At 37.9% G+C, this 25,251-nt stretch overlaps 1 protein-coding gene across 8 annotated transcripts in view; it reads right to left on the bottom strand.

Annotated features, from left to right (window-relative positions):
- BCAS3 (BCAS3 microtubule associated cell migration factor) overlaps nucleotides 1-25,251 on the bottom strand; it is a 594,925-nt gene that overhangs the window by 557,824 nt on the left and 11,850 nt on the right. For all 8 annotated transcript variants that reach the window (XM_055337273.1, XM_055337276.1, XM_055337244.1 and 5 more), the window contains exon 5: nucleotides 10,305-10,411. In XM_055337273.1, coding sequence (XP_055193248.1) covers nucleotides 10,305-10,411 — 107 coding nt within the window. The remainder of the gene's footprint in view (nucleotides 1-10,304; nucleotides 10,412-25,251) is intronic.

Here is a 25,251-nt window from a genome sequence, read left to right on the forward strand (position 1 = left end):
AAAATTTTAAAACCTGTAAATACCAAGAGCCAATGAGAAATAGAGAGCAAATAAACTTTCATACATTACATATTGGTAAAACTGCTTTGGAAAACTGGCTATATGTACTAAAGTTAAACATACACCTATACTATGACACAGCAAACCTACTCTAGGCCTATATATACAAGAGAAGTGGGTGCAATAGGGGTGCCTGGGTGGCTCAATCGGTTAAGCATTTGCCTTTGGCTCAGGTCACAATCTCAGGGTCCTGGGATCAAGGCCCATGTGGGGCTCCTTGCTCACCAAGGAGTCTCCCTGCTCTCCCTCTCTTTTGCCTTCCCCGGCCCCCACTCCTGCTCTCTCACTCACTCACTCTCTCAAGTAAATAAATAAAAATCCTTTGAAAAATGTGTGCAAGGGGATCCCTGGATGGCTCAGTGGTTTGACGCCTGCCTTTGGCCCAGGGCGCAATCAATCCTAGAGTCCCGGGATCGAGTCCCTTATCGGGCTCCCGGCATGGAGCCTGCTTCTCCCTCCTCCTGTGTCTCTGCCTTTCTCTTTCTCTCTATGTCTATCATAAATAAGTAAGTAAATAAATCTTTAAAAAAAAAAAAAGAAAAATGTGTGCAGTATAAGTTCACAAGAAACATATATAAGAACATTCAGAACAGCTTTATTCATAATACTCAAAAACCAGAGACAACAAAAATTACTATTGGCTATATAATGAACTTTTTAAAATGTGTTGTATTCATGATAAAATATTTCACAGAAAATAATTAGAACAAATTACTGCTACACACAAGACATGAAAGAATCTCATAACTTTTCTACTAAGAGAAAGAAGCCAGAAATAAAAAAATACAGATTGTATTATCTACAACCATATTTTTTTAATGAAGTTCGAGAACAGAAAAACTAATCTCTGATGACAGAAGTCAGAATACTGGTTATTGGAGCTATAAGAAGGACAATATTAACAGGGAAGAGGAAGACTTCAGAGTTGCTGGAAATGTTCTATATCTTAATCTGAGTGATGTATAGAGGTTATATACATATATAAAAATGCAATCTGTACACTGAAGATCTGTGCACTTAAAATATTCAATGAAATTTTTAACAAGAGAATTTATAACAAAAAAAGAAACTGCCTTCAACGAACTCCTAAGTCTGCTTGTGTCCAAAGAATATCTTTTGCTTTAGAGTAGAAAACAACAAAAATATTTCAAACAAGAAAGATTCTCATTTACAATAATCAATTTCAAACTAAGAGTGTGTATATTAAATCAATAAGTCACATAAAGCCATTATTAAAACAGAAGGAAAGATTAAATTTCAGATGCAAGATTTCTTTAAAGTGACACAGTAAGAAACACACTCTAAACAAAAGTACTTTTCTCCATTAATACAGGTGGATTCTGGAAGTTATTTCAATATTATTTTTCATTTTTGTTTTTATTCACTTTATGACACCCTAAGCTCTTCCCCCACAGATGACTAAAGAGCCATCCTTTATTTTTCTCCCCAGTAATAAGAGATTGGACCAAACAAAATAAGGCCCTATTCTCAATGAACACAATTTTTTGATTCAGGTCCCCAAACTTCCTCTGCTTGCCAGTTAACCCAAATCACAGACTTTATATCACAGACTTTATATTGCTCCCAAATGAAACTCATAAAAATTGTTTCCTGGCTAGCAATCTTGACATGGCAAGATCTACTGGCACCCAACTTCTAATAAATAATAGACTAATTGGTATTTACCTCAAATATGCCCTTGCACGTTTCTCTAAAGCTATAGTGTAAAAGCTACATACACGAAAAGCTTTAGGGCAAATACTCTCAGGGGAACAGCTGCAGTTTTTCTTAATGCAATGTGTTAGTGACACCTAGTGTCGTATCTTTGAAGTACAGTCAGAGCTTCAAGAAAGTGCTCCAAAAGTTAACTTTTTGTCCCCCAAAATGTTAACTTATTGAACCTAAAATATAATGAGTTAACATTTGGAGTGCTTTCCTGGAGCTGGAGGGGAAGTGGGCAGGGATATGGATTAACTGAGTGAGGGGTATTAAGGAGGGCTCTTGTGATGAGCACCAGGTGTTATGTGTAAGCAATGAATCACTAAGTTCTACTCTTGAAACTAATATTACACCATATGTTAACTAACTAGAATTTAAATAAAAACTTGACACATGGGGTGCCTGAGTCGCTCAGTCAGTTAGGTGTCCACCTACAGCTCAGCTCATGATTCCAGAGTCCTGGAAGGGAGCCCCACATCAAGCGCTGAGCAGGAAGCCTGCTTCTCCCTCAGCCCTCTTGTACTCCCCCCGCTTGTGCTCTCTCGCTTGCTCTCTCTCAAATAAATAAATAAAATCGTAAAAAAAAAAAATCAAAGATACAGATGCAGTGAAACGCCGAGACACCTGCACCCCGATGTTTCTAGCAGCAATGTCCACAATAGCCAAACTGTGGAAGGAGCCTCGGTGTCCATCAAAAGATGAATGGATAAAGAAGATGTGGTCTATGTATACAATGGAATATTACTCGGCCATTAGAAATGACAAATACCCACCATTTGCTTCAACGCGGATGGAACTGGAGGGTATTATGCTGAGTGAAGTAAATCAATCGGAGAAGGACAAACATTATATGGTCTCATTCATTCAGGAAATATAAAAAAATAGGGGCAGCCTGGATGGCTCAGCAGTTTAGCGCTGCCTTCAGCCCAGGGTGTGATCCTGGAGACCAGGGACTGAGTCCCACGTCAGACTCCCTGCATGGAGCCTGCTTCTTCCTCTGCCTGTGTCTCTGCCTCTCTCTGTGTGTCTCTCATGAATAAATAAATAAAATCTTAAAAAAAAAAAAACATAAAAAATAGTGAAAGGGAATAAAGGGGAAAGGAGAGAAAATGGGAAATATCAGAGAGGGTGACAGAACATGAGAGACTCCTAACTCTGGGAAATGAACAAAGGGTGGTGGAAAGGGAGGTGTGCAGGGGGTTGGGGTGACTAGGTGATGGGCACTAAGGGGGGCACTTGACGGCATGAGCACTGGGTGTTATGCTATATGTTGGCAAATTGAACTCCAATAAAAAACATTTTTTTTTAAATTGCACAAATCAGAAAGCCGGAAAAATAGCGATCTCTAATTTTGGCAAATGTTACTGGTAATACAATGTATGTCCTAGATGGAATACAGATCAGTCAAATCCTATTGGGATGAATAGTGATGGACGGTCACATTGCCCTAGATTTCTTGTTGGCTGGGTGTGGGGGCATCAGTGTCATTGTTAACAACTTCTGAGCTTGGACCAATAAAGTTGCATGGGCAGAACAAAAAAAAAAAAACTTGAAATATGAAAAAAAATTTTTGAAATTAAATCAATATGCTCTTTCATGCAATGCAACTATCATCTTCTAGGTGTTGTAATGAATACATTTTCAAGATTTTTTAAGATATTAAAAACTTCAAAAGAGGTTCATAAAACTAGCCATTTAAACACATAGCAAAAAAAAGTAGGGAAAACTATCAGGACTCTTAATAAAGGTCTATCTTGGATTTCATATCTGCTGAAAATTTTAAATGAGAATTCTTTATTATGTATACTGTGCAATGTAATTTTTGCCTTATATAATTTTTAACATAAGTCTAAGTCTAATAATAAAATTATATTTTTTCTAAAACTATGCCATCTTACATACTAGGTAGCACCAGCCCCAGGTCTAAACCGTGGGAACATCTTTGACTCTTTCTCCGCTCCTCTTAATGTCTTATCAGATACCACCACAACAAACTTAGTATAGTTTCACAACATCCCACAACTGGACAATGTTGAAACTGACTCCTAACTAGCCTTATAACCTTCGCTTTTCCCCTTATTCTCTATCCATCTCACTGTCATGGCAAGATAAATCTTTAATAAATATGGATTTTGGGGGACACCTCAGTGGCTCAGCAGTTGAGTGTCTGCCTTTGGCTCGGGGTGTGATCCTGGGATCCAGGATCGGGACCCACATCGGGTTCCCTGCAGGGAGCCTGCTTCTCCCTCTGCCTGTGTGTCTGCTTCTGTCTCTGTCTCTCTCTCATGAATAAATAAATAAAGTCTTTTAAATAAATAAATATATATATATATATATATATATATATATATATATATGGATTTTAGAATCTATCTCTGTTATCTGTTACTCAAAGATATTTAGTGAGTTCATACAGGCTGAAAGATTAATAAATTCAAGTCCTCATCCTGCATTTCAAATTTCCTCCCTGAAACTTCTGTATCTCATTCTCCATCCTGAGAGCATATAGCTACTAAAATGAATGTTAATAATCATAAAAATTATTATTGTCTGTGTTAAATGAAATACCACATGACTACAGGACGCCTAAAACATACCCATTGTCATAAACTCCTCCTCTACCTAGATGTTATATTGATGGTATTTGTCAAATCATGTTATGAATGCCGATTATTTTTTAATTTCCATTTTGGCACAGATACTTCTGTTTGTGCAACAAATCATATTTGGATGATGTGCAGCTCACAAATAGCTACCAATGTCTAAAAGCTTACTCTTGTTTTCTGTACTTATTTTGTTGCATACAACAACAAACACTCACTCTGATGAGTTTGTGGACCAGCACCAGCCATCCAATGGCCACAAACTTAAAACCAAATTCACTATCCTTCTACTCATATTTGCTCCTTATCATACCTTTACTATTTTTGTTAGACACATCACCATCTAATCTGTTCAAAGTCCTCAAATGGCTTCTACAACTCAATGTTTCTCGTGGATAAAAAAAAGTGTACACATCATTCCTAAAAGATATTCTAATTAGCCAACAAAACATGAAAAAGTTTTCCAACATTAATAGTCATCACCAGGTACCACTTATCAGAATGGCTAAAATTAAAAAGATGGACAACACCAAATGTTGATGAGGTTAGAGAACAACTCATTCGCTGCAGGGGGAAATATAAGATGGCACAGCTACTTTGGAAAAAGGTTTGGACGTTTGCTATAAAACTAACCACATTTCTACCCCACAAAGCTGCAACTCCATGTGTAGGTACTTACCACTTTACAAAAAGACTGAGAGAAGATCTTCACAGCATCTTCAATCAGAAAAGGCAAGGGCTGTAGACAGCCCAGCTATCATCATTAGGAGAAGCGATAAACTATGGTATATTCACACAATTGAATATTATTCAACAATAAAAAGGAACAAACAACATGGGTGAATCTCACAAACATGCTGAGTGAAGGAAGCCTTACACATAAAAAATGCATATAGTATAATAGCACAGGAAGTCCTAAAACAGGCAACACTAATCTGGAGTAGTGGGAAAACACGAGAACAGTGGTTGCCTCTGCACGAGACAGAAGAAAAATTCACTGGGAATAGGAATGAGGGAATTTCCTCAGTGATAAGCATGTTCTATATCCTGACAGAGATCTGGGTTACCTAGGTGTATGCATTTGTCAAAGCCTAGGAAACTGACATATTAAGATTTGGGTATCTAATTGTATGTATATTTTTTAAAAAACTAATCAAATGTGGAATGCTAGTTAATGATATGTGTCCAAAAGTAGTTGGAGGAAAGTCTACTGATGTTTGCAACTGACTTTGAAATGCATTGAATAAGACAGATATGAAATAAAGTATAGTAAAATTGTAATGGTTCGATCTAGGTAGTGGATATACATGTTTTTCGCTGTAAAATTGTTTCAAATTTGCTCTGTGTTTACAATTTTTGAAGTCTGTGGTTGACCAAGCTCTAGCCCACTACCCACCTCTCAGGCATCATCCCCTAGCATTCTTCACCTTACCCACCCACCTCCAGCTGAACTGCCTCCTTGCTGTTCTTGAATACAGGAAACATAATCCTAGCACAGAATAATGGATTTGAATGCTCTTCCCTCAAATACCCAAAAGGATCACTCCTCAGCATTTCTGCTCAAAGGATCTTTAGGCTTTCCCAGACCACCCTGTATAATATAGCAACCCACCACAATATCAACCACCCTACCCTACCACTTACCACCAGCTAGCCTGCTATGTGTTTATTACCATCTTCTCCACCTACCCAGAATGGAAATTCCCCAAGAAAAATGATTTTGTTTTGCTCGTTGTTGTTTTCCCAGCACCTTATATAGGACCTGGCTTGTAAAAGGCAATCAATAAATCTTCATTGAGTGAATGAATTAATAAATAAATGGGGTAAGTATAAGTGGCATGGCTTTACAAGAATGCAATTTGGCCAATCTATCAAGAGCCTTGGTGTATCTACTTTTATTGATCTTTCCAAATCACATGATCATAAAGATATTTATCTCAATATTCTTTAAGAAGAAAAAAAACTTAAGAAATCTAAATCAGGGATCCCTGGGTGGCGCAGCGGTTTGGCGCCTGCCTCTGGCCCAGGGCGCGATCCTGGAGACCCGGGATCGAATCCCACGTCGGGCTCCCGGTGCATGGAGCCTGCTTCTCCCTCTGCCTGTGTCTCTGCCTCTCTCTCTCTCTCTGTGTGACTATCATAAATAAATAAAAAAAAAATTAAAAAAAAAAAAAGAAATCTAAATCAATGTCCAACCATAGAGGACAGAACATTTCCACCTCAGAGCCACTGACTTTCCACCTCAGAGTTTGCTATTCTAAGCCTACCCTAGCTAAATCTTAACTTCTATGCCACTTACTTATTATTACAATCTCTTATTCTTTTTACATTTCACAATTATTCTTATCACAATTTAAGTTGTGTATTAGTTTATTTTTATTTAAATCCATCTTTCCTACTAGCTCCCTTACAGCAAACATGGTATCTGTTTTGCTCAAAATACATACCTTATCCCAGATATGTACTGAAAAAATGAACACCTTTTTCTTTTTTTTTTCCTTAAATAGGCTCTATGCCCAGCAGGGAGCCCAACACGGGACTTGAACTCATGACCCTGAAATCAAGACCTGAGCTAAGATCAAGAGTCGGACACTTAACCAACTGGCCACCCAAAAGACCCAAAGTGAACACCTTTTAAGTCCTCATAGTTCATGGCACCAAGTCACTCAATGTATAAGACTGAGAGAAAAGAAAAAATCAATAATGTAAGTATGACATATTAAAATGAATGAAATAAATACTGAGATAACAGCTAATAGAATTAAAGAATTGTGAAAGGAAGAATACAGAACTGCTTATTTTTTCATATGAATCACACAAAACTATTTGATTTTTAATCCATGTACAATCTTGATTTTTTTTTAAGTTAAGGATTTTAAGCAAGAGAATCTATATTGTATCACCAAAAAGAGGCAATGAGATTGTTAGGCATGAGTGGGAAAAGAGCCTGTTTATCCAGAACATCAACAAATAATCATGCTTTCTTATGTTACATCAGATGTGTTGAAAGAAAGGGCTTGACAGCTTGGGAAAGCTGGTGTTTTCTTCCTATAGCCACCTCGTCTATACACAAAGTGGTGGGAACTGGGTAGTTGAGCAACTACATCTGGGCAATTCTGCTTCTGAGCTAACTCCACTTAACTATAACATTAAGACACCACCTAGGCCTTGTTCAAATTTGTGCAACTCATAGACAACTTTTTAAATGTGTAACCAGGATGTGTTTACTTTCTTAACTGGAGACTCAAAGGTTATATAAAATCAACAGGAGGAAACTCTGTTCACAAACTTGAAGCAAAAAAGTAAGCTATGGTTTGGACAGGGATTGACTCTCTGCCCACTCACACTTACTCAAAAGCAAATATGATTTATGGTCTGCAAAGATCCCTAAGAGTCAGGATTATTTCTAGGTTGACCAACATAAGCTCCCTACTGTCTAGCACATGGTAACACTTAAATGATTATTGAATAACTGACTAGTGATAAACAAGTTTTGGAAGGGTTTAGTTAGTAATGGGTAACAGTCACAATACTCTATAAAAGATGAATAGCTGAAGGCACATCATAACCGTTTAAAATGAAAACTTAAATTCTTATGCCATCACATTTGAAGAGAAATGAGGTACAGCTCTGACATCATAGGCTTTCAATTTGAAGTCAGATAGAACTGGGTTCGAATTCCAATTTCACCTCTTAAAAGAGAGGTATGATGCTACCACTTATAAAATAGGATAACTTCTACCTCACAGTATACAACAGATGAGATGATGTGCATATAAAACGCTTTGAACACAGTAAGAGAACAACAAAAGGTGCTTATTTTCCCAAACTGCCTCCTAAAATTCTTGAAACAGTCCTCACAGAGCTATAATACTACAATAGTAAACAACTAGCTAATGAACATTGCATGAAGAAAAGATTATTTGAGTCTCTCAGAATATAATCTGTGCATAAGAATTACTTTAAAGAAGTAATTTAAATTACTCAGAAGACCTTTAAGTTACTGAGAGCTAAACACAAGTTAACTCTAAAACTATTAAGAGTGATACCTCTAATTATAACCAGAACAAGTGGGTAGCCTGAGCACCAACCAAGGAATGTGCTCGATTCAGTGAACACCCTTAATCACATAGGCTCAACCTTCTTGTTAAAACTCTAGCTTCCCCTCTGCCTTCAAGTCTGTCAACAAACAGTGTAATGGATCAAGATACTGTATCTATTAATAAGAAAAAGTTATATTTACAAAATCTTTTCCCCTGATCACAACCTAGAAATATTTCTCTTGATGGGGTAAAAAAAGAACACTGCCTACTTTTAAGTCCTTTGTCCATGCCTTCAACATGATACTTAAATTACAAACAGCGCTGAAGGGCCATGAAAAATGTCAACTACACATTCCAAAAGGCAAAAGAAAGAGACACTCATTTCATGACATATTAGCAGAATTCTTCTACTTCTACAAAATAAAGCTAATCATTAAAAAAAAGAAATATAAAACCCCTAACCCTAAATAACTAATAATATCATACAGAATTATATGATTAGATGAAAGACCAAAGTTCATCATTAGTGATTTACCAAAGAATATCTTTGTACTTAAAATATTAAATTATGAAGTCCAAGGTGGTCATTACTTAATCACCTTTATGCCACTTTAGCCAAATTCTGTACTCAAGAACATCCTGAAGTCCTTTAAATTTGACATAATATACTATTTTTTCCTATAAATCTTTTAAGAATATTACAAAAAGAGAGGGGAAATTCTAGCTGAAACACATACACAAAGGGCTTCAAACTATTTGGTGAATGAATTTAATAAAGGTTCAAATTAAAACTCTGTGTATTGGCCTTGAGCCTCCAACAGCAAAAGAACCACACAACAGAAGTTCCCCTTCCCCCCACCATCTACTGGAGAGAGATGATATTTAGGCCGGAATGTAAGCACAAGCCAAAGTATGCAATCTGTACTACAGTTCACTCAGCTGTGATCCTACCAAGCCTCTTCCTCTTTTAGGACATTTTATTTTTGGTCATCCCAAAGAAGAACATGTAGAATTTAAGAGGCAGACTGGGACCAGTATTAGGCAATTTTAAACATTTATCAAAATTGAAATTTATTTTATAAAATACACAGATATAAAATAATCTTTGCTCAAACTCATGTATTGCATCATTATGTCTAACAGGGGAGGGGGAGACACATTCAAGTTTTTTCAATCTAGGGAACAAACTACATAAATTAAGGAAAAGCCAAATAATGGAATTATACACAGCTATAAAATTCAATGAAGAAGCTCTCTGAATACTGACATCATGAGTAAAACTCAGCAAGGTACGGACTAAGCTGTACATGCTCCCACCTGTTAAGGAGGGAAAGGTGGCAGAAACAAATTTATTTATGTTTCTTTTTGCAGAAAACACAGGTATAAGGATCCAAAAGAAACTAGAAATTCTGGTTGCCTCAAGGGGAAATGGGGAACAAGGGTGGGAGGGAGTTTTCTAAACTGTCACAATCGAGAATTTTGTACCACATGAATGATTCAAATCACTGATTTTTTTTTAAAATGACTGCTAATCTTAAAAAAAGAAAAGAAAAAACCTTCTGTGACCTTGTTTACTCTTCTGGAAAATGGAAGGATAATAATAATATCTACTCAAGAGAGTTATTACGATGAAAGAATGACATCTGGCACATAAAGTGATTCCCACAATTCCCAGCCCAATGTCACAAATCATCTTCTAGCCCTATGCCCCTCACTTGCCCCTCATTCTTTGTGCCTTGTTTGGTGTTACACAGAAACCTCTTAGCAACTGCTTGTGAAATAAATGGGTGAGACCTTACAGAAAGTATGACCAGGTTTCGTATCAGCTAGCAAGCTGGCAAGTATTCTATCCTAGGGATTCAACCTTCTCCAGACTTACCGGAATGCTCCAGACCTGCATTCCGTCACTGTAGCCGATCATAATCAGCAGAGGCGGCTCATTCCCAGTGCTGTGTATTTCATGAAATTCCAGATTTCTTGATGTATCTGTGTTACAATTAAGACACAAAGAAGCAAATTGAAAACAACTACACTTCTTTAATGTTCTTAGTGTAACAATTGTTATAAGTTGTTTTTCAGTAAAAAGTATTTAGAAGACATCATCTATAAGAAAGTGAACAGGAAGCTGAAACTATAAAACTAGTAGTATTTTTTTTTAACAATACCTATAATGATCTGCACAAGTAAGACTTTTTTTAAAAAAACTCTCACTAGAGAACTTGGGAATATTAATACCAGGAACAAACCATCTGTAAATGACACATAAAGAAATATTTTACGAAGATTAATTAAATATAAAAATAAAATATAATCTAGAATTCTAATATGTATAAATTCTATTTTTATAAATAGATATATTCTATCTATTCTATAAATTTATGAATTATTTAAAAAGTTATGTTCCTTCACATTTAGGAATTAAATTCTGATAACCTGTGAACAGCGGGCATATGGTTCACTACAAGAGAATTATATGTACTTGTCTAAGCAACTTCCAATTCACATCAGTGAATACTAAGCATCTGTTATATAATCAGTATTATGAAAGATATCTTTCCTGAACAAAACTATTGCATCTCACAAAATACTAATTCAAGCATTCTATTCTCAAATCATGATCTTATCCTCAATCAAGTCTGCTCAATCACTTCCATTATGAACCATTATCTGACTTCATTAGGCCCTCTGGTCCAATGATCCCCTCCCTTCTCCCTATAAGATGATATATTGACGCTCCTTCCATCTTATGGTCTTTGATCAATCATCTCAGTAACTTCTGCCAGAAATCTACAGTCTCTGATCTTCTTTGGGATCTCTGCATGGCACCCATCTCGCAAAATCTCAATCCTAGATGAAACCAACTACCCACTATCTTGGTATATTCTATGGCAATCAAGTACTGTTATAGGAATATCACACAATTATACAGAATTGGTACCTCTACAAATTATCTCTAAAAACCTCAACTGGACACTCAAAACTACACAGCAAATGCACTCTATTTTCTGGAACTTCATCCATAATTTCTTCAATGACTTTCTTTAGCTTTCTCCAAGCTTTGGCTCCATCCAATCTCTCCTTACTCAGCAGATAATCTGTCTCAGACTGCATAGGGAAACTAGGAATTTCCTGTTGCCAAAGACCTGCGTGCATCTGTCCCACGCTGTTCTCCTTCCATCCTATTACAAACATTTTTCTTTCCTTCTGTCCAGAGTAAGTTTCTCCATCTGTGCTCTGGATCCCATTCTCCTCCACCAACTCAGAAGCCTTTTTCTAATCATTTATTTCCTGTATCTTCAATACCTTCCACGCTACTGGATATTTTCAATGAGCATTTAAACATGCTGAAGTGTCTCCTACTTTTAAAATTTTTCAAATAAATCAGTGCCAGGGAATTTTAGATGTAAATGACAAAGGTAAAATTAGGAAAACACAAGTGGATAATGTAGAAGCACGTTTTCATCATCATGGTACAGGGAAAGACTTAATAGAACACCAAAACTCTCTACATAAAAGGCTGACAAATCCTAGTACATTATCTATTATATTAAAATGAAGAACTGCTAAGCATGAGCTACCCTTGCCAGAAAAGTCAAAAGGTAAGCCAAAGCAGGGGAAAAGAGACTTCTAATAATTATAATCCCACAAGGACTCATTTTATCCATGTAACAATTAAAAATCAATATGAAAAAGATAAGTCATTAGAAAAACAGGCTGGAGACATGAAAAACTCTTCAAAAAAAAAGACATCCAAATAAATCTGTCATCAATAAATATGAAAAGTGGCTCGATCTCATTTGTAACTAAGGAAGAATTGATTAAAATTACAATGACAAAACCAAATATTGGCAGGATGTAAAGTATTACTTATTTACTGCTAGTGAATGTAAATCAGTACAACCACTTTGGAAAACAGTTTGACAATATATATCCAAGTTGAAGATACAATACCCTTTGACCAAGTAGCTCTACCCTAGGTATACACTCATTAAAATAAAGAGAATATATATGCCAAGAGACAAATACAAGAATATTCACAGCAGCACTGTGTTTTCTTTAAGTAATCTCTACACCCAACATGGAGCTCAAACTCACAACCCCAAGCTCAAGAATAGCATGCTTTTTCAACTGAGCCAGCCAGCCATCTTCATAGCAGCATTATTTGTAAAGATCCAAAAGCTGGAATCAATCTAAACGTCCATCAAAAGGAAAGTGGACAAGTGGTATACTGAAACAATGGAATACTATTCACCACAGAAAAATAACGAAACACTGCCATACATCATAAAATGGATGAACCTCACAGACATAAAGAGCAAAAGAAGCTAGACACAAAAAGACTATATAGCAAAAATTCTATTCATATGAAATTCAAAATCACTAAGCAATTAAGTAACAACATTCTATTTCTTACCCTGGATGATGGTTACACAGGTGCTGGATCTGTAAAACTTCATTCTTTGATCCATATTTTGTATTATTTACCATGATATATTGGCACAACAAATAAAGTTTTAAAAAATAATAGGTTGAAACAACAATATCCCTCTCTCTTTATTTGACTTCATTACTCCCCTCTTCTTTTAGAAGCTAATAACTTCATTAAGTTTATAACTGCCATCTATTCTTCATCTCTCATTTACCCCAAATCCATTTCAAAATGTTTTCTACCCCAACACTCCTCTCAAGTGACTTCTGTTGTGCTCACCAATAATCTCCAAGTTGTTTGTATGCAATGTATGTTTTTTAGAGTCCATCTTATTAGACAATTTAGCAGCAATAAACAACACTCACCATTTTCTCCTTAAAATATTTTCCTTTGGTTCTCCAGGTATAACCTTCTCCTAGTTTTCTTTCTATCACTCTAATCATTCCATGACCATTTCCCCCACTGGCTCATTCTGTTCCACCCACTCTTTAAATACTGGAGTTGTTCAAAGCTAATTCCTAAATACTGTTCTCACAGTATACCTTTCCAAGTGGTCTCATTCCATCCACTACTTCTGTTAGTATATGCCAGTGACTTTCTCAACATAGGTTTTTGGATGTCTCAGTGGAAGACTAATTTTCACTCAAAGATCATGACTGCCTCCACAAACTTGATCTTCTGAACAGCATGATTATCTAGCCAGTTGGCAAAATCACTAATCACCTCTTCCTTTCCTCTTACAACAAATCTATCAACAATCTATCACCTATGTCTTCCTAAGCAGCTCTCTTCTTAAAGCACCACTACCCTGTCCATTATAACATCAATTCCAAAAAGCATGAATTTTTTAATGCTAATTTTCTTTTGGCAGGAATTCATTGGCATAAAGTTAACAGCACATGATTCTATATCCAGGAAAATTCAGAATTATAAACTTATTTTCCAAGGGCATTATTCTCTTTATACCTAATATTTACATGGTCTTTTAAATTTTTCAATGAACTTTGATAAACAGATCAGTTTATCTAACATACAAAATCCAGTTTTATGTGCAGAGTAGGAGCCAATTTCATTTTACATTGACAAGAACAAGTTAGGTATAATGTACTCAAAGCTGAAGAGAAATCTCAGGATTCTTGACACTCAACCCAGTCATCTTTCTACTACAACTACCATCTTAATCACAGGTTGTTACTTTTAGAAGGGCTCAAATTCCACATATAAAATCCTAAGGTCATTATATGAACAAAATCTCCTTTCTCTTATTTTAGATTCTGCTTAGTCACTTATACTATTTTTCTTTCTCTGGATGGTAGCACAGCAGACCTCATCACTCTGGAATATACTCCTAATTTTGTAAAAATTATAGGCTATTCTTCAAAACTGTTATAGCTTTAAGTAATCTTTATTCTTTAAATTTTCTTTATATCCTCTATTATACCATCACTGTTTATTCTGTCCATAACCATTCTTTATCTTCTTTACTGGTTTTTTTCTTATTTCACCCCTAAATATGGATTTTACAGTCTATCCCATAGAGACATGCAGCATTCCTTTGTAGTTTTACTCAGCTACAACATTCTCCTTTCATTCACTCATCCTCTAAAACCCTATCCACTCAGTGTACTCTCCCTCCTCAGAAAAATGTTTGCAATTGGAGAGTGGAGGCCCACTGCGTTTTTCTGGTCACCTAGAAATCCAAGTTATATTGAGCAGCCCAGGTGGCTCAGCAGTTTAGCGCCACCTTCGGCCCAGGGCGCAATCCTGGAGACCCAGGATCGAGTCCCGTGTCGGGTTCCCCGCATGGAGCCTGCTTCTCCCTCTGCCTGTGTCTCTGCCTCTCTCTAGGAAATAAATGAATGGATGAATGAATTAATAAATAAATAAATATATATATATATATATATATATATATATATATATATATATATATTTTTTTTTTTTTTAAATCCAGGTTATAAAGTGAAATTAGATCTTTCTCCCAAACCAGCTGCTTCTGTACTCCATGTGGGTATGATTAATAGCAGCAATGTACTGCCAATACTCAGTCTAAAAACTGAGTTATTTTCAGTAGATGCTAATAGGTGAATGAGGATTAAGGCAAAAAGAACATTTCAAGCAGAAGGACCCCTGTACAAAGATCTTGAGTTTGGAAAAGTTCTGTGTCATTAATGACCTGAAAGCCAAGCAGGGTTGAAGCATAGCTTTTGAGGGGACATAGTTAGATGGGAAAAGGATTAAGAGTTTCAAGCACGGGCAGCCAGGGTGGCTCAACAGTTTAGCACTGCCTTCGGCCCAGGACGTGATCCTGGAGACCCGGGTTCGAGTCCCACGTCAGGCTCCCTGCATAGAGCCTGCTTCTCCCTCTGCCTGTGTCTCTGCCTCTCTCTCTGTATCTCTCATGAATAAATAAATAAAATCTTTAAAAAAAAAAGAGTTTCAAGCACTTATGAGATATCTAAGTGAAATGTCTAGGAGTTAGCTGACATGTAGACCCAAGCACAGTAGAGCAACAGAGGTTTGCAGCAGCTATTATCTTTGGATGCCTCATATACTTCTTACTCTATGCCTCCTCTTTCCTGGTAACTGATCTTACTCCCCATCAAGCACAGGAGCAGGCACATAACCAGCTGAGCCAATTCTAGTACTACATCCTTGGCCCCTGCAACCATTCCAGTAACTGGAAGATAATCTTTCTGGATCACCCAATGAATACTCTTTCCTCCTTGATCACAGAGCATAATTATAAAGGTATGAACAGAAAGCTTTGAGCAATCACTGCTCCAACCTCATTAGAAAAGTCAAAGAAGAGAAGCAAACATTCAGAAAGAAGTAGTGACACAAAGTGAATGACTAGAAGTTTCAAGCCAGGGCAGCCCCGGTGGCACAGCGGTTTAGCGCCACCTGCAGCCTGGGGTGTGATCCTGGAGACCAGGGATCGAGTCCCACGTCGGGCTCCCTGCATGGAGCCTGCTTCTCCCTCTGCCTGTGTCTCTGCCTCTCCCTCTGTCTCTCATGAATAAATAAATAAAATCTTAAAAAAATAAAAATAAAACAGAAATAAACATTTGATAAATATAGCTAGATTTAAAAAAAATTATTCTCTCTCCCTCTCCCCATCCCCTTCACACTCAATCTCTCTTTCTCTCTCTCTCATGAATGAAAGAAAAAAAGGAAGGAGGGAGGGAGGGAGAGAGGGAGGGAGGGAGGGAGGGAGGGAAGGAAGGAAGGAAGGAAGGAAGGAAGGAAGGAAGGAAGGAAGGAAGGAAGGAAGGAGACGAACACAAATAGACAAATTCAAGAAATGCTGTAAGAGACTGAGGAAGTAAGGGGAATCAAATATCTTGGTAATCTTTACTACTGCCTTAAACCTAACAAGTATACACACACACTCCTAGAGCCAGAGACAAAAAGTACATCCTTTAAAAACCTGGGCCAAAATTTCATACAATATCAATATGATACAGAAAGGAAAGACCAAAGGACATGTGAGTGTGCTAAAGTATTTAAGAGGAAAACGTATACATTTAAAAGTTTAATAAATCACCTGGGATATGGGATACTATGTTTAAAGCAATCACTATAAGCTCAACAGCACATATAACACTAAAATAATTTTCAAGCAGGATCCATCTACATTTCCAGATGCATTTTACTTCAATAAAATAAAGGTTTTATGAAATAGTCACCAGCAATTCTTACTTGCTATTAAACACACACACACACACACAGAAAACCATGCTAAGATTATTTTGATGACATTTTCTAAATATTTTTGGTTACTGACCTGAACCTATGCCTTTAAAAATTATCTTTGGCACTTTGCATATGTTGTACAACAAGCTTTTGTTACTACTTGGAACTAATATTTCCAAGACCATGGCCACACTTACTTTGTTATTAAATCAAGGAAGTTCTCTAATGGGCACCTGGGGGGCTCAGTCAGTGGAACATACAACTCTTGATTTCAGGGTTGTGGGTTCAAGCCCCTCGTTGGGTATAGAGATTACTTAAAAATAAAATCTTAAAAAGAAAAAAAAAAGAAAGTTCTCTAATATCTTCTGACATGCAGAAAACAAAAATATACTTCTAGAAGAGAAGGAAGAGTCTGAATTCAAGAGGAAAAGATGACAGAAAACAAAAGATGAATAGTTATCTAATTAATAAAGAGGGAAAGGAGAGTAGGAGGACCCTATGCTTGTTTTGTCTCTTGAACATAACTAAACAAATATCAAGGGGCAGCCCCGGTGGCTCAGCGGTTTAGCGCCACCTTCAGCCCAGGGTCTGATCCTGGAGACCCGGGATCGAGTCCTACGTCGGGCTCCCTGCATGGAGCCTGCTTCTCCCTCTGCCTGTGTTTCTGCCTCTCTCTATCTGTGTGTGTGTGTGTGTGTGTGTGTGTCTCTCATGAATAAATAAATAAAATCTTTAAAAATATATATATATCAAATCATTCTGAACACCCAGGAAATCAATCCGAGTACTGAGAGAACAAACTGCACAATTAGAGGCAAAAAAGAGGCCATATCGTGGGAGGCAGGAGGTACAGAGACATGATTTGGGGGAGCAAAGAATCACCAGTGCTGCAGAGAAGAGGGAGCCCTGATCAGGAAGAGAGGTGAAAGAACAAGAGAGAAGGAGGGAGGGAGGGGAAGGGAAAGAGAGAAAGAGAACAGAGCTCAGGGCATTGCGCAAGAAAAACACTTTCCCAAAACCACTGACAGGGAAACAAGAGGGACTGATTATTTTGAGTTTTATAAGCAGTGGAGTCCAAAATTAAGTTTTAGAAGTCTGTGCCACCATCAGGTGGAGCCTGGAGGATACAATGGTGCTCTTGTGAAGGAAGGCAGAGGCCCAGAAGTGGACAGCATGATCTGAGGATTCCCTGGGTCACACTACAGAAACAGTACTTCTTTAGAATGCATTTGGGAGAGGTGGCACTGCTTTGTGGGGACAAAAGAGCCAGGGGGAAAAAAAGAGCCAGGGGGTGCCACTGAGCTGCCCCATTCACTAACATTGGAAGAGTAGAGGGCAGCTAACCTGGACACCAGCTTTTGGTCATGCTTTACCATAAACTCCAAGCTTCTGCACATTCATGCACCTGCCCCTCTGGGACAAACCAACACTAGCCACAGCTCAGTGAGACCCTCATCCTCATGAGAGTATCGGCATGAGTCTGAGCCACACCAGGTCCCTAGAATTGAGTTTTGAAACCCAGTCAACAGGCCTGAGATAAAAAACAAGAGCACTGCACCACCAGGTGGGCAGATGGCTCAGACACAGACAGGATGAAGACAGGGATAAGACAGAGCTGGGGACACAAGAGAGGAGATTGTTCAGACTTCTATGAGGGCTGCCTGAACAGCAGGAGGGGTAAATGCCTCTCTCCAAGGCCTGGAGAGTCAGTTGATGCCATTTTTACCCCCGTCCATCAGTAGAGATGGATTTCAGTGCCCACAGTGGAGGCCTGAGCCACTTACACCAAGCTCCAACCCCTGCACTCTACAGGTGCTTCTTTACTAGGACAAGTGTACCTGAGAGTCAGAGCAACAGTAGGCGTGCCTCTCCCGGAAGACCAGCACAAATCCCCAAATGCACCAAGTCTATTGACCACAGATACTGCAAAGCTTCAGCTCTCCAGGAAACAGAATCTAGCCTCTTCTAACAAGCAGGCCAAAACATAGTTAAAACTCACCATACAGTGGACAAGGTCCAAACACTCCCAATTGCAAGCAAGAAGAAACTCTACAGAGGACTGACCTGAGGGGAAAAGCAGCAAACACAACAGCAGAGTACACCAGAAACACTTCCTGAAGTGCCAGGCCCTGGAGAGTACTGGATGTCTTAAGATAGCCATTACTCTCAGGGACCGGAAACATAAAAGGCTTCCTAATACAAAGAAGAAACCTAGACAAAATGCCAAGATGTAAGAATTCATTCCAAAAGAAAGAACAAAAAGAGATCACAGCCAGGAATCTATTCAAAACAGATATAAGTCATATGCCTGAACCAGAATTTAAAACAACAGTCATGGGATCCCTGGGTGGCTCAGCGGTTTGGCGCTTGCCTTTGGCCCAGGGCGCGATCCTGGAGACCCGGGATCGGATCCCACGTCGGGCTCCCGGTGCATGGAGCCTGCTTCTCCCTCTGCCTGTGTCTCTGCCTCTCTCTCTCTGTGTGACTATCATAAATAAATAAAAATTTTAAAAAAAATAAAAAATAAAAAATAAAACAACAGTCATAAGGATTCTAGCTGGGCTTGAGAAAAGCACAGAAGACACCAGGGAGTTCCTTTTTCCAGAGATAAAAGACCTAAAAATTAGTTAGGCCAAAAAAAAAATGCAAACCAGGATACAAAACCAACTGGATGTCATGACCACAAGGATAGAAGAAGCAAAGGAATGAATAAAAGACAGATGATATAATTAAGAAAAACAATTAAGCTGAAAAGAAGAGGGAAATAAAAATATTGGATTACAAATGCAGACTTAGGGGACTCAGCAACTCCCTAAAGCATAGTAGCATTCATATCAGAGGAGTCCCAGAAGAAGAAAAGGGGGTAGAAGTTTTATTTGAGCAAAGTATAGCTGAAAACTTCCCTGATCTAGAGAAGGAAACAGACATCCAAACCCAGGAGGCGCAGAGAACTCCCATCAAAATCAACAAAAGCAGGCTAACACCAAGACATATCCTAGTAAAACTTACAAAATACAGAGATAAGGAAAGAATCCTGAAAGCAGCAAGGGGAAAAAAAAAATCCCTAACCTACAAGGGAAGTAAAGGTTAGCAGCAGATCTTTCCACAGAAACTTGGCAGGCCAGAAGAAAGTGGCATGATATATTCAATGCACTGAATGGGAAAAATATGCCGTCAAGAATACTTGATCCAGCAAGGCTGTCATTCACAATAGTTGCATTCAGCATGCAACTCTTGATCTGGGGGTCATGAGTTCAAGCCCCATGTTGAGTGAGGAGCCTACTTTTTTTATATATATTTTTTATTTATTTATGAGAGACAGAGAGAGAGAGAGGCAGAGACATAGGCAAAGGGAGAAGTCGGCTCATAGGAGCCCCATCTGGCACTCGACCCCAGACCCCGGGATCACACCCTGAGTCAAAGGCAGATACTCAACTGCTGAGCCACCCAGGCATCCCAAGGAGCCTACTTTAAAAAAAAAAAAAAATAGGGGATGGAGAACCATTCACCATGCTAATGGATGTCAAAAGAAAGCCAGATTAGCCATATTTATATCAAACTAGATTTTAAACCAAAGACTATACCAAGAGATGAAGAAGGGCACTATATCATAATAAAGGGGTCTACCCAACAAGAAGATCTAACAATTGTAAATATTTATGCCCCTCAACTTGGGAGCAACAAATTAATAACAAACATGAAAAGGGGCACCTGGGTGGCTCAGTGGTCCTGAGATGGAGTCCTACATCAGGGTCCCCGCAGGGAGCCTGCTTCTCCCTCTGCCTATGTATTTGCCTTTGTGTCTCTCATGAATAAATAAAAGCTTCAAAAAAAAATAACAAACATGAAGAAACCCATTGATAATAATACAATAATAATAAAGGAATTTAACACTTACAGCAATAGATCATTTACATAGAAAATCAGCAATCAATTTGAATGACACATTGGACCAGATGGACTTAACAATACATTCAGAACATTTCATCCTAAAACAGCAGAATACACATTCTTTTTGAATGCACGTGGCACATTCTCCAGAATAGAGTACATACTGGGTCACAAATCAGGCCTCAATAAGTACAAAAAGACTAAAATCATTCCATGCACATTTTCAGACCACATGCTATGAAACTAGAGGTCAACTATAAGTAAAAATGTGGAAAGACTGCAAATACATGGAGGTCATAGAACATCCTATTAAAGAATAAACAGGGACGCCTGGGTGGCTCAGCAGTTGAGCACCTGCCTTCGGCTCAGGGCGTGATCCCGTGGTCCTGGGATCGAGTCCCACATTGGGCTCCCTGCATGCAGCCTGCTTCTCCCTCTGTCTCTGCCTCTCTCTGTGTGTCTTTCATGAATAAATAAACAAAATATTTTAAAAAATAAAAAATAAAAAAAATAAAGAATGAACAGGTTAACCAGGAAATTAAAGAAGAAAGTAAAAAAAAAATACATGGGAGCAAATGAAAATGAAAACACGACAGTCCAAAACCTTTAGGATGCAGCAAAAGCAGTCATAAGAGGGAAGTAGATAGTAATACAGGCCTAACTCAAGAAGCAAGCAAAGTCTCCAAACACAACCTAATTTTACATCTCAAGGAGCTAGAAAAAGAACAGCCAATAAAGGCCTAAAGCCAGCAGAAGAGGGGAAATAATAAAGATTAGAGCAGAAATAAATGATAAGAAACAAACAAAAAAACTACAACAGATCAATGAAACTAGAAGCTGGTTTCTCTGAGAAACCCCTAGCCATACTTAACAAAAAGAAAAGAGAGAGGGATGCCTGGGTGGTTCAGCAGTTGAGTGTTTGCCTTTGGCTCAGGGCATGATCCCAGGGTCTGGGGATTGAGCCCCACATCAGGCTCCCTACAAAGAACCTGCTCCTCCCTCTGCCTATGTCTCTGCCTCTCTCTCTCTCTCATGAATAAATAAATAAAATCTTAAAAAAAGAGAGAGAAAGGACCCATATAAATAAAATCATGAATGAAAGAGGAGATATCACAACCAACACACAAAAAAATACAATTATAAGAGAATATTATGAAAAATTATATACCAACAAATTGGCAATCTGAAAGAAATGGATAAATTCCTATAAACTACCAAAACTAAAACAGGAAGAAACAGAAAATTTGAATAGACCCATAACCAGCAAAGAAATTGAAACAATAATCAAAAACCTCCCAAAAACAAAAGTCCAGAACCAGATGGCTTCCCAAGGAGTTCTACCAAACATTTAGAGAAGTGTTAATACGTATTCTTTTCAAACTGTTTCAAAAAATAGAAATGGAAGGAAAACTTCCAAACTCCTTCTATGAAGCCAGGATTACCTTAATTCCTACTCTACTAAAAAGTAGAATTATAGGTCAGTATCTCTGATGAACATGCATGCAAAAATTCTCAACAAGTTACTATCTAATCAAATCTAAGATTACATTAAAAGAATTATTCACCACAATCAAGTAGAATTTATTCCTAGGCTGCAAGGCTGGTTCAATATTTGCAAATCAGTCAATGTGATACACCACATTAACAAATGGATAAGAACAATATGATCCTCTCAATAGATGCAGAAAAAACATTTGATAAAATATAGCATCCATTCTTGATAAAAACCCTCAACAAAGTAGGGATAGACAGAACATATCTTAACATCATAAAGGCCATATATGAAAGACTCAAGAGTTAATATCATCCTCAACAGGGAAAAATGGAGAGCTTTTCCTTTATGGTAAGGAACAAGACAGGGATGCCAACCCTCACCACTGTTATTTAACATAATACTGAGCAATCAGACAACAAAAAGAAATAAAAGATATCCAAATCAGCAAAGAAGTAGTCAGACTTTCACGATTTACAGATGACATGATACTCTATGTAGAAAACCCAAAAGACTCCACCAAAAAATTGCCAGAACTGATATACAAATTCAGCAAAGTTGCAGAATACAAAATCGATGTACAGAAATCGGTTGCATTCTACACATCGATAACATAGCAGCAGAAAAATTCAAAGAATCAGTCCTATTTATAATTGCAGCAAAAACCATAAGATACCTAGAAATAAACCTAACCAAAGAGGTAAAAGATCTGTACTCTGAAAACTATAAAACACTTATAAAAGAAAATGAAGATGACACAAAGAAATGGAAAGACTTTCCAAGCTTATGGATTGGAAGAACAAATATTGTTTAAAAAGTCTATACTACCCAAAGCAATCTACACATTTAAAGCAATCTCTATCAAAATACCAACAGCATTTTTGACAGAGCTAGAACAAATAAGTCTAAAATTTGTAGGAACCAGAAAAGACCACAAATAGCCAAAGCAATCTTGAAAAAGAAAAGCTGGAGGCATCACAACCCTGGACTTCAAGGTATATTACAAAGGTATAGTCATCAAGGCAACAACATGCTACTGGCACAAAAACAGACATATATAGATCAATGAAACAGAAAACCCAGAAATGGACCCATACTATATGGTTAACTAATCTTCAACAGAGTAAGAAAGACTATCCAATGGAAAAAAGAAAGTCTCTTCAACAAATGGTTTTAGGAAAATTGGACAGCAACATGCAGAAGAATGAAACTAGACCATTTTCTCACACCATAAACAAAAATAAACTCAAAATGGATGAAAGACCTAAATGTGAGACAGGAAACCATCAAAATCCTAGAGGAGAAACCAAGCAGCAATCTCTTCGACCTTGGTCATAGCAACTTCTTACTAGACATGTCTCCAGAGGCAAGGGGAATAAAAGCAAAAATGAACTGAACTACTGGGACTCCACAACAAAAAGCTCTGCACAGTGAAAGAAACAATCAACAAAACTAAAAGGCAACCTATAGAATGGGATTTGCAAATGACATACCTGATAATGGGTTAGTATCTAAAATCTATAAAGAACTTATCAAACTCCATACCCAAAAAACAAATAATCCAGTTAAGAAATGAGAAGAAGACATGAATGGACATTTTTCCAAAGACAACATACAGATGGCCAACAGACACATGAAAAGATGCTCAACATTACTTATCATCAGGGAAATAAAACCAAAACCACAGGGAGATACCACCTCACAGCAGTCAGAATGGCTAAAATTACCAACACAGATAACAACAGATGTTGGTGAAGAGGTGGAGAAAGGGGAAACCCCTTACACTATTGATGCGAATGCAAACTGGTGTAGCCACTGCGGAAAACACTTTGAAGGTTCCTCAGAGTTAAAAACAGAACTACCCTACAACCCAGGAATTGCACTACTAGCTATTTACCCAAAAGATACAAATATGCTGATTTGAAGGGACACATGCACCGCAATGTTTACAGTAGCATTATCAACAACAGCCATATTATGGAAAGAGCCCAAATGTCCTTTGACTGATGAATGGCTAAAGAAGATGTGGTGTGTACACACACACACACACACACACACACACACACACACACACACACACACACGAGAGGAATATTAGTCATCAAAAAGAATGCAATCTTGCCACTTGGAACAATGTGAATAGAGCTAGAGTGTATTATACTAAGTGAAATAAGTCAGTCAAAGATAAATATCATGATTTTACTCATATGTGGAATCTAAGAAACAAATCAGATGAACAAAAGGGAGGGGAAAAAAGAGAGTTAGGCAAACATAAGACTTAACTACAGAGAACAAACTGAGGGTTGATGGAGGGGAGGTGGGGAGGATGGGCTAAATGGGTGGTGGGTATTAAGGAAGGCTCTTGTGATGAGCACTGGGTGTTATAAGTAAACTAGAATTTAAACAAAAACTTTAATAAAAGAAGGAAAAGGAAAGAGGAGGGAAAATATGCCAGTTAACAAGACAATCTAACAGTCATAAGAAGAAAAGACTAGAAAAGAAAGTTAAAAATATAAGCTTTCAAAGAGAAACACAGCAGGAAAAGTTTATGTGTCATAAATAATCACCCAAACTAATTAATATTCTTTCCACAAAGAGGGTCCAACAAGTTGCCATTATTTGAATGAACCACTAATAAAGAATCCAAAATTCAAAAGAAGCCAAACTGCAGAAGTGCAACTTAGCTTCTCCCTCCTGGAAAATAGCTTTAAATATATATCCCCCACACCCCATTACCCCACACCCCTCATTGCTGCCAAAACCACATGGGCTGGGGGCTGGGGCTGGATGGACAGACACCTCCCCCTACCCAAACCCCTCCTGTGTGTGGTTGGAAAACTTTTTTGTTTTGGGGTTTGTTTGTTTTTTTCTGAATAAAAAAGATTCTACTAACAAAACAAAACAAAACAAAACAAAAATATATACATAGAGAGAGAGACACCTAAGTGGCTCAGTGGATGAGGATCTGCCTTCAGCTCAGGGAGTGACCTCCAGGTCCTGAGACCAAGTCCCACATTGGGCTCCCTGCAGGAGCCTGCTTCTCCCTCTGCCTATGTCTGTCTCTCTCTGCTTCTCATGAATAAATAAATAAAATCTTTTTAAAAAATTAAAATTAAAAAAAAAATTTTTAATAAATAAATATACATAGTATCACATTTTTTAAATTCCTAGAGGAGGGCAGCCCCGGTGGCGCAGCGGTTTGGCACCGCCTGCAGCCCAGGGCGTGATCCTGGAGACCCTGGATCGAGTCCCACGTCAGGCTCTCTGTATGATGCCTGCTTCTCCTCTGCCTGTGTCTCTGCCTCTCTCTCTGTGTCT

Source organism: Nyctereutes procyonoides, unplaced genomic scaffold (assembly GCF_905146905.1).
Source record: "Nyctereutes procyonoides isolate TBG_1078 unplaced genomic scaffold, NYPRO_anot_genome, whole genome shotgun sequence".
NCBI classification, from domain to species: domain Eukaryota; kingdom Metazoa; phylum Chordata; class Mammalia; order Carnivora; family Canidae; genus Nyctereutes; species Nyctereutes procyonoides.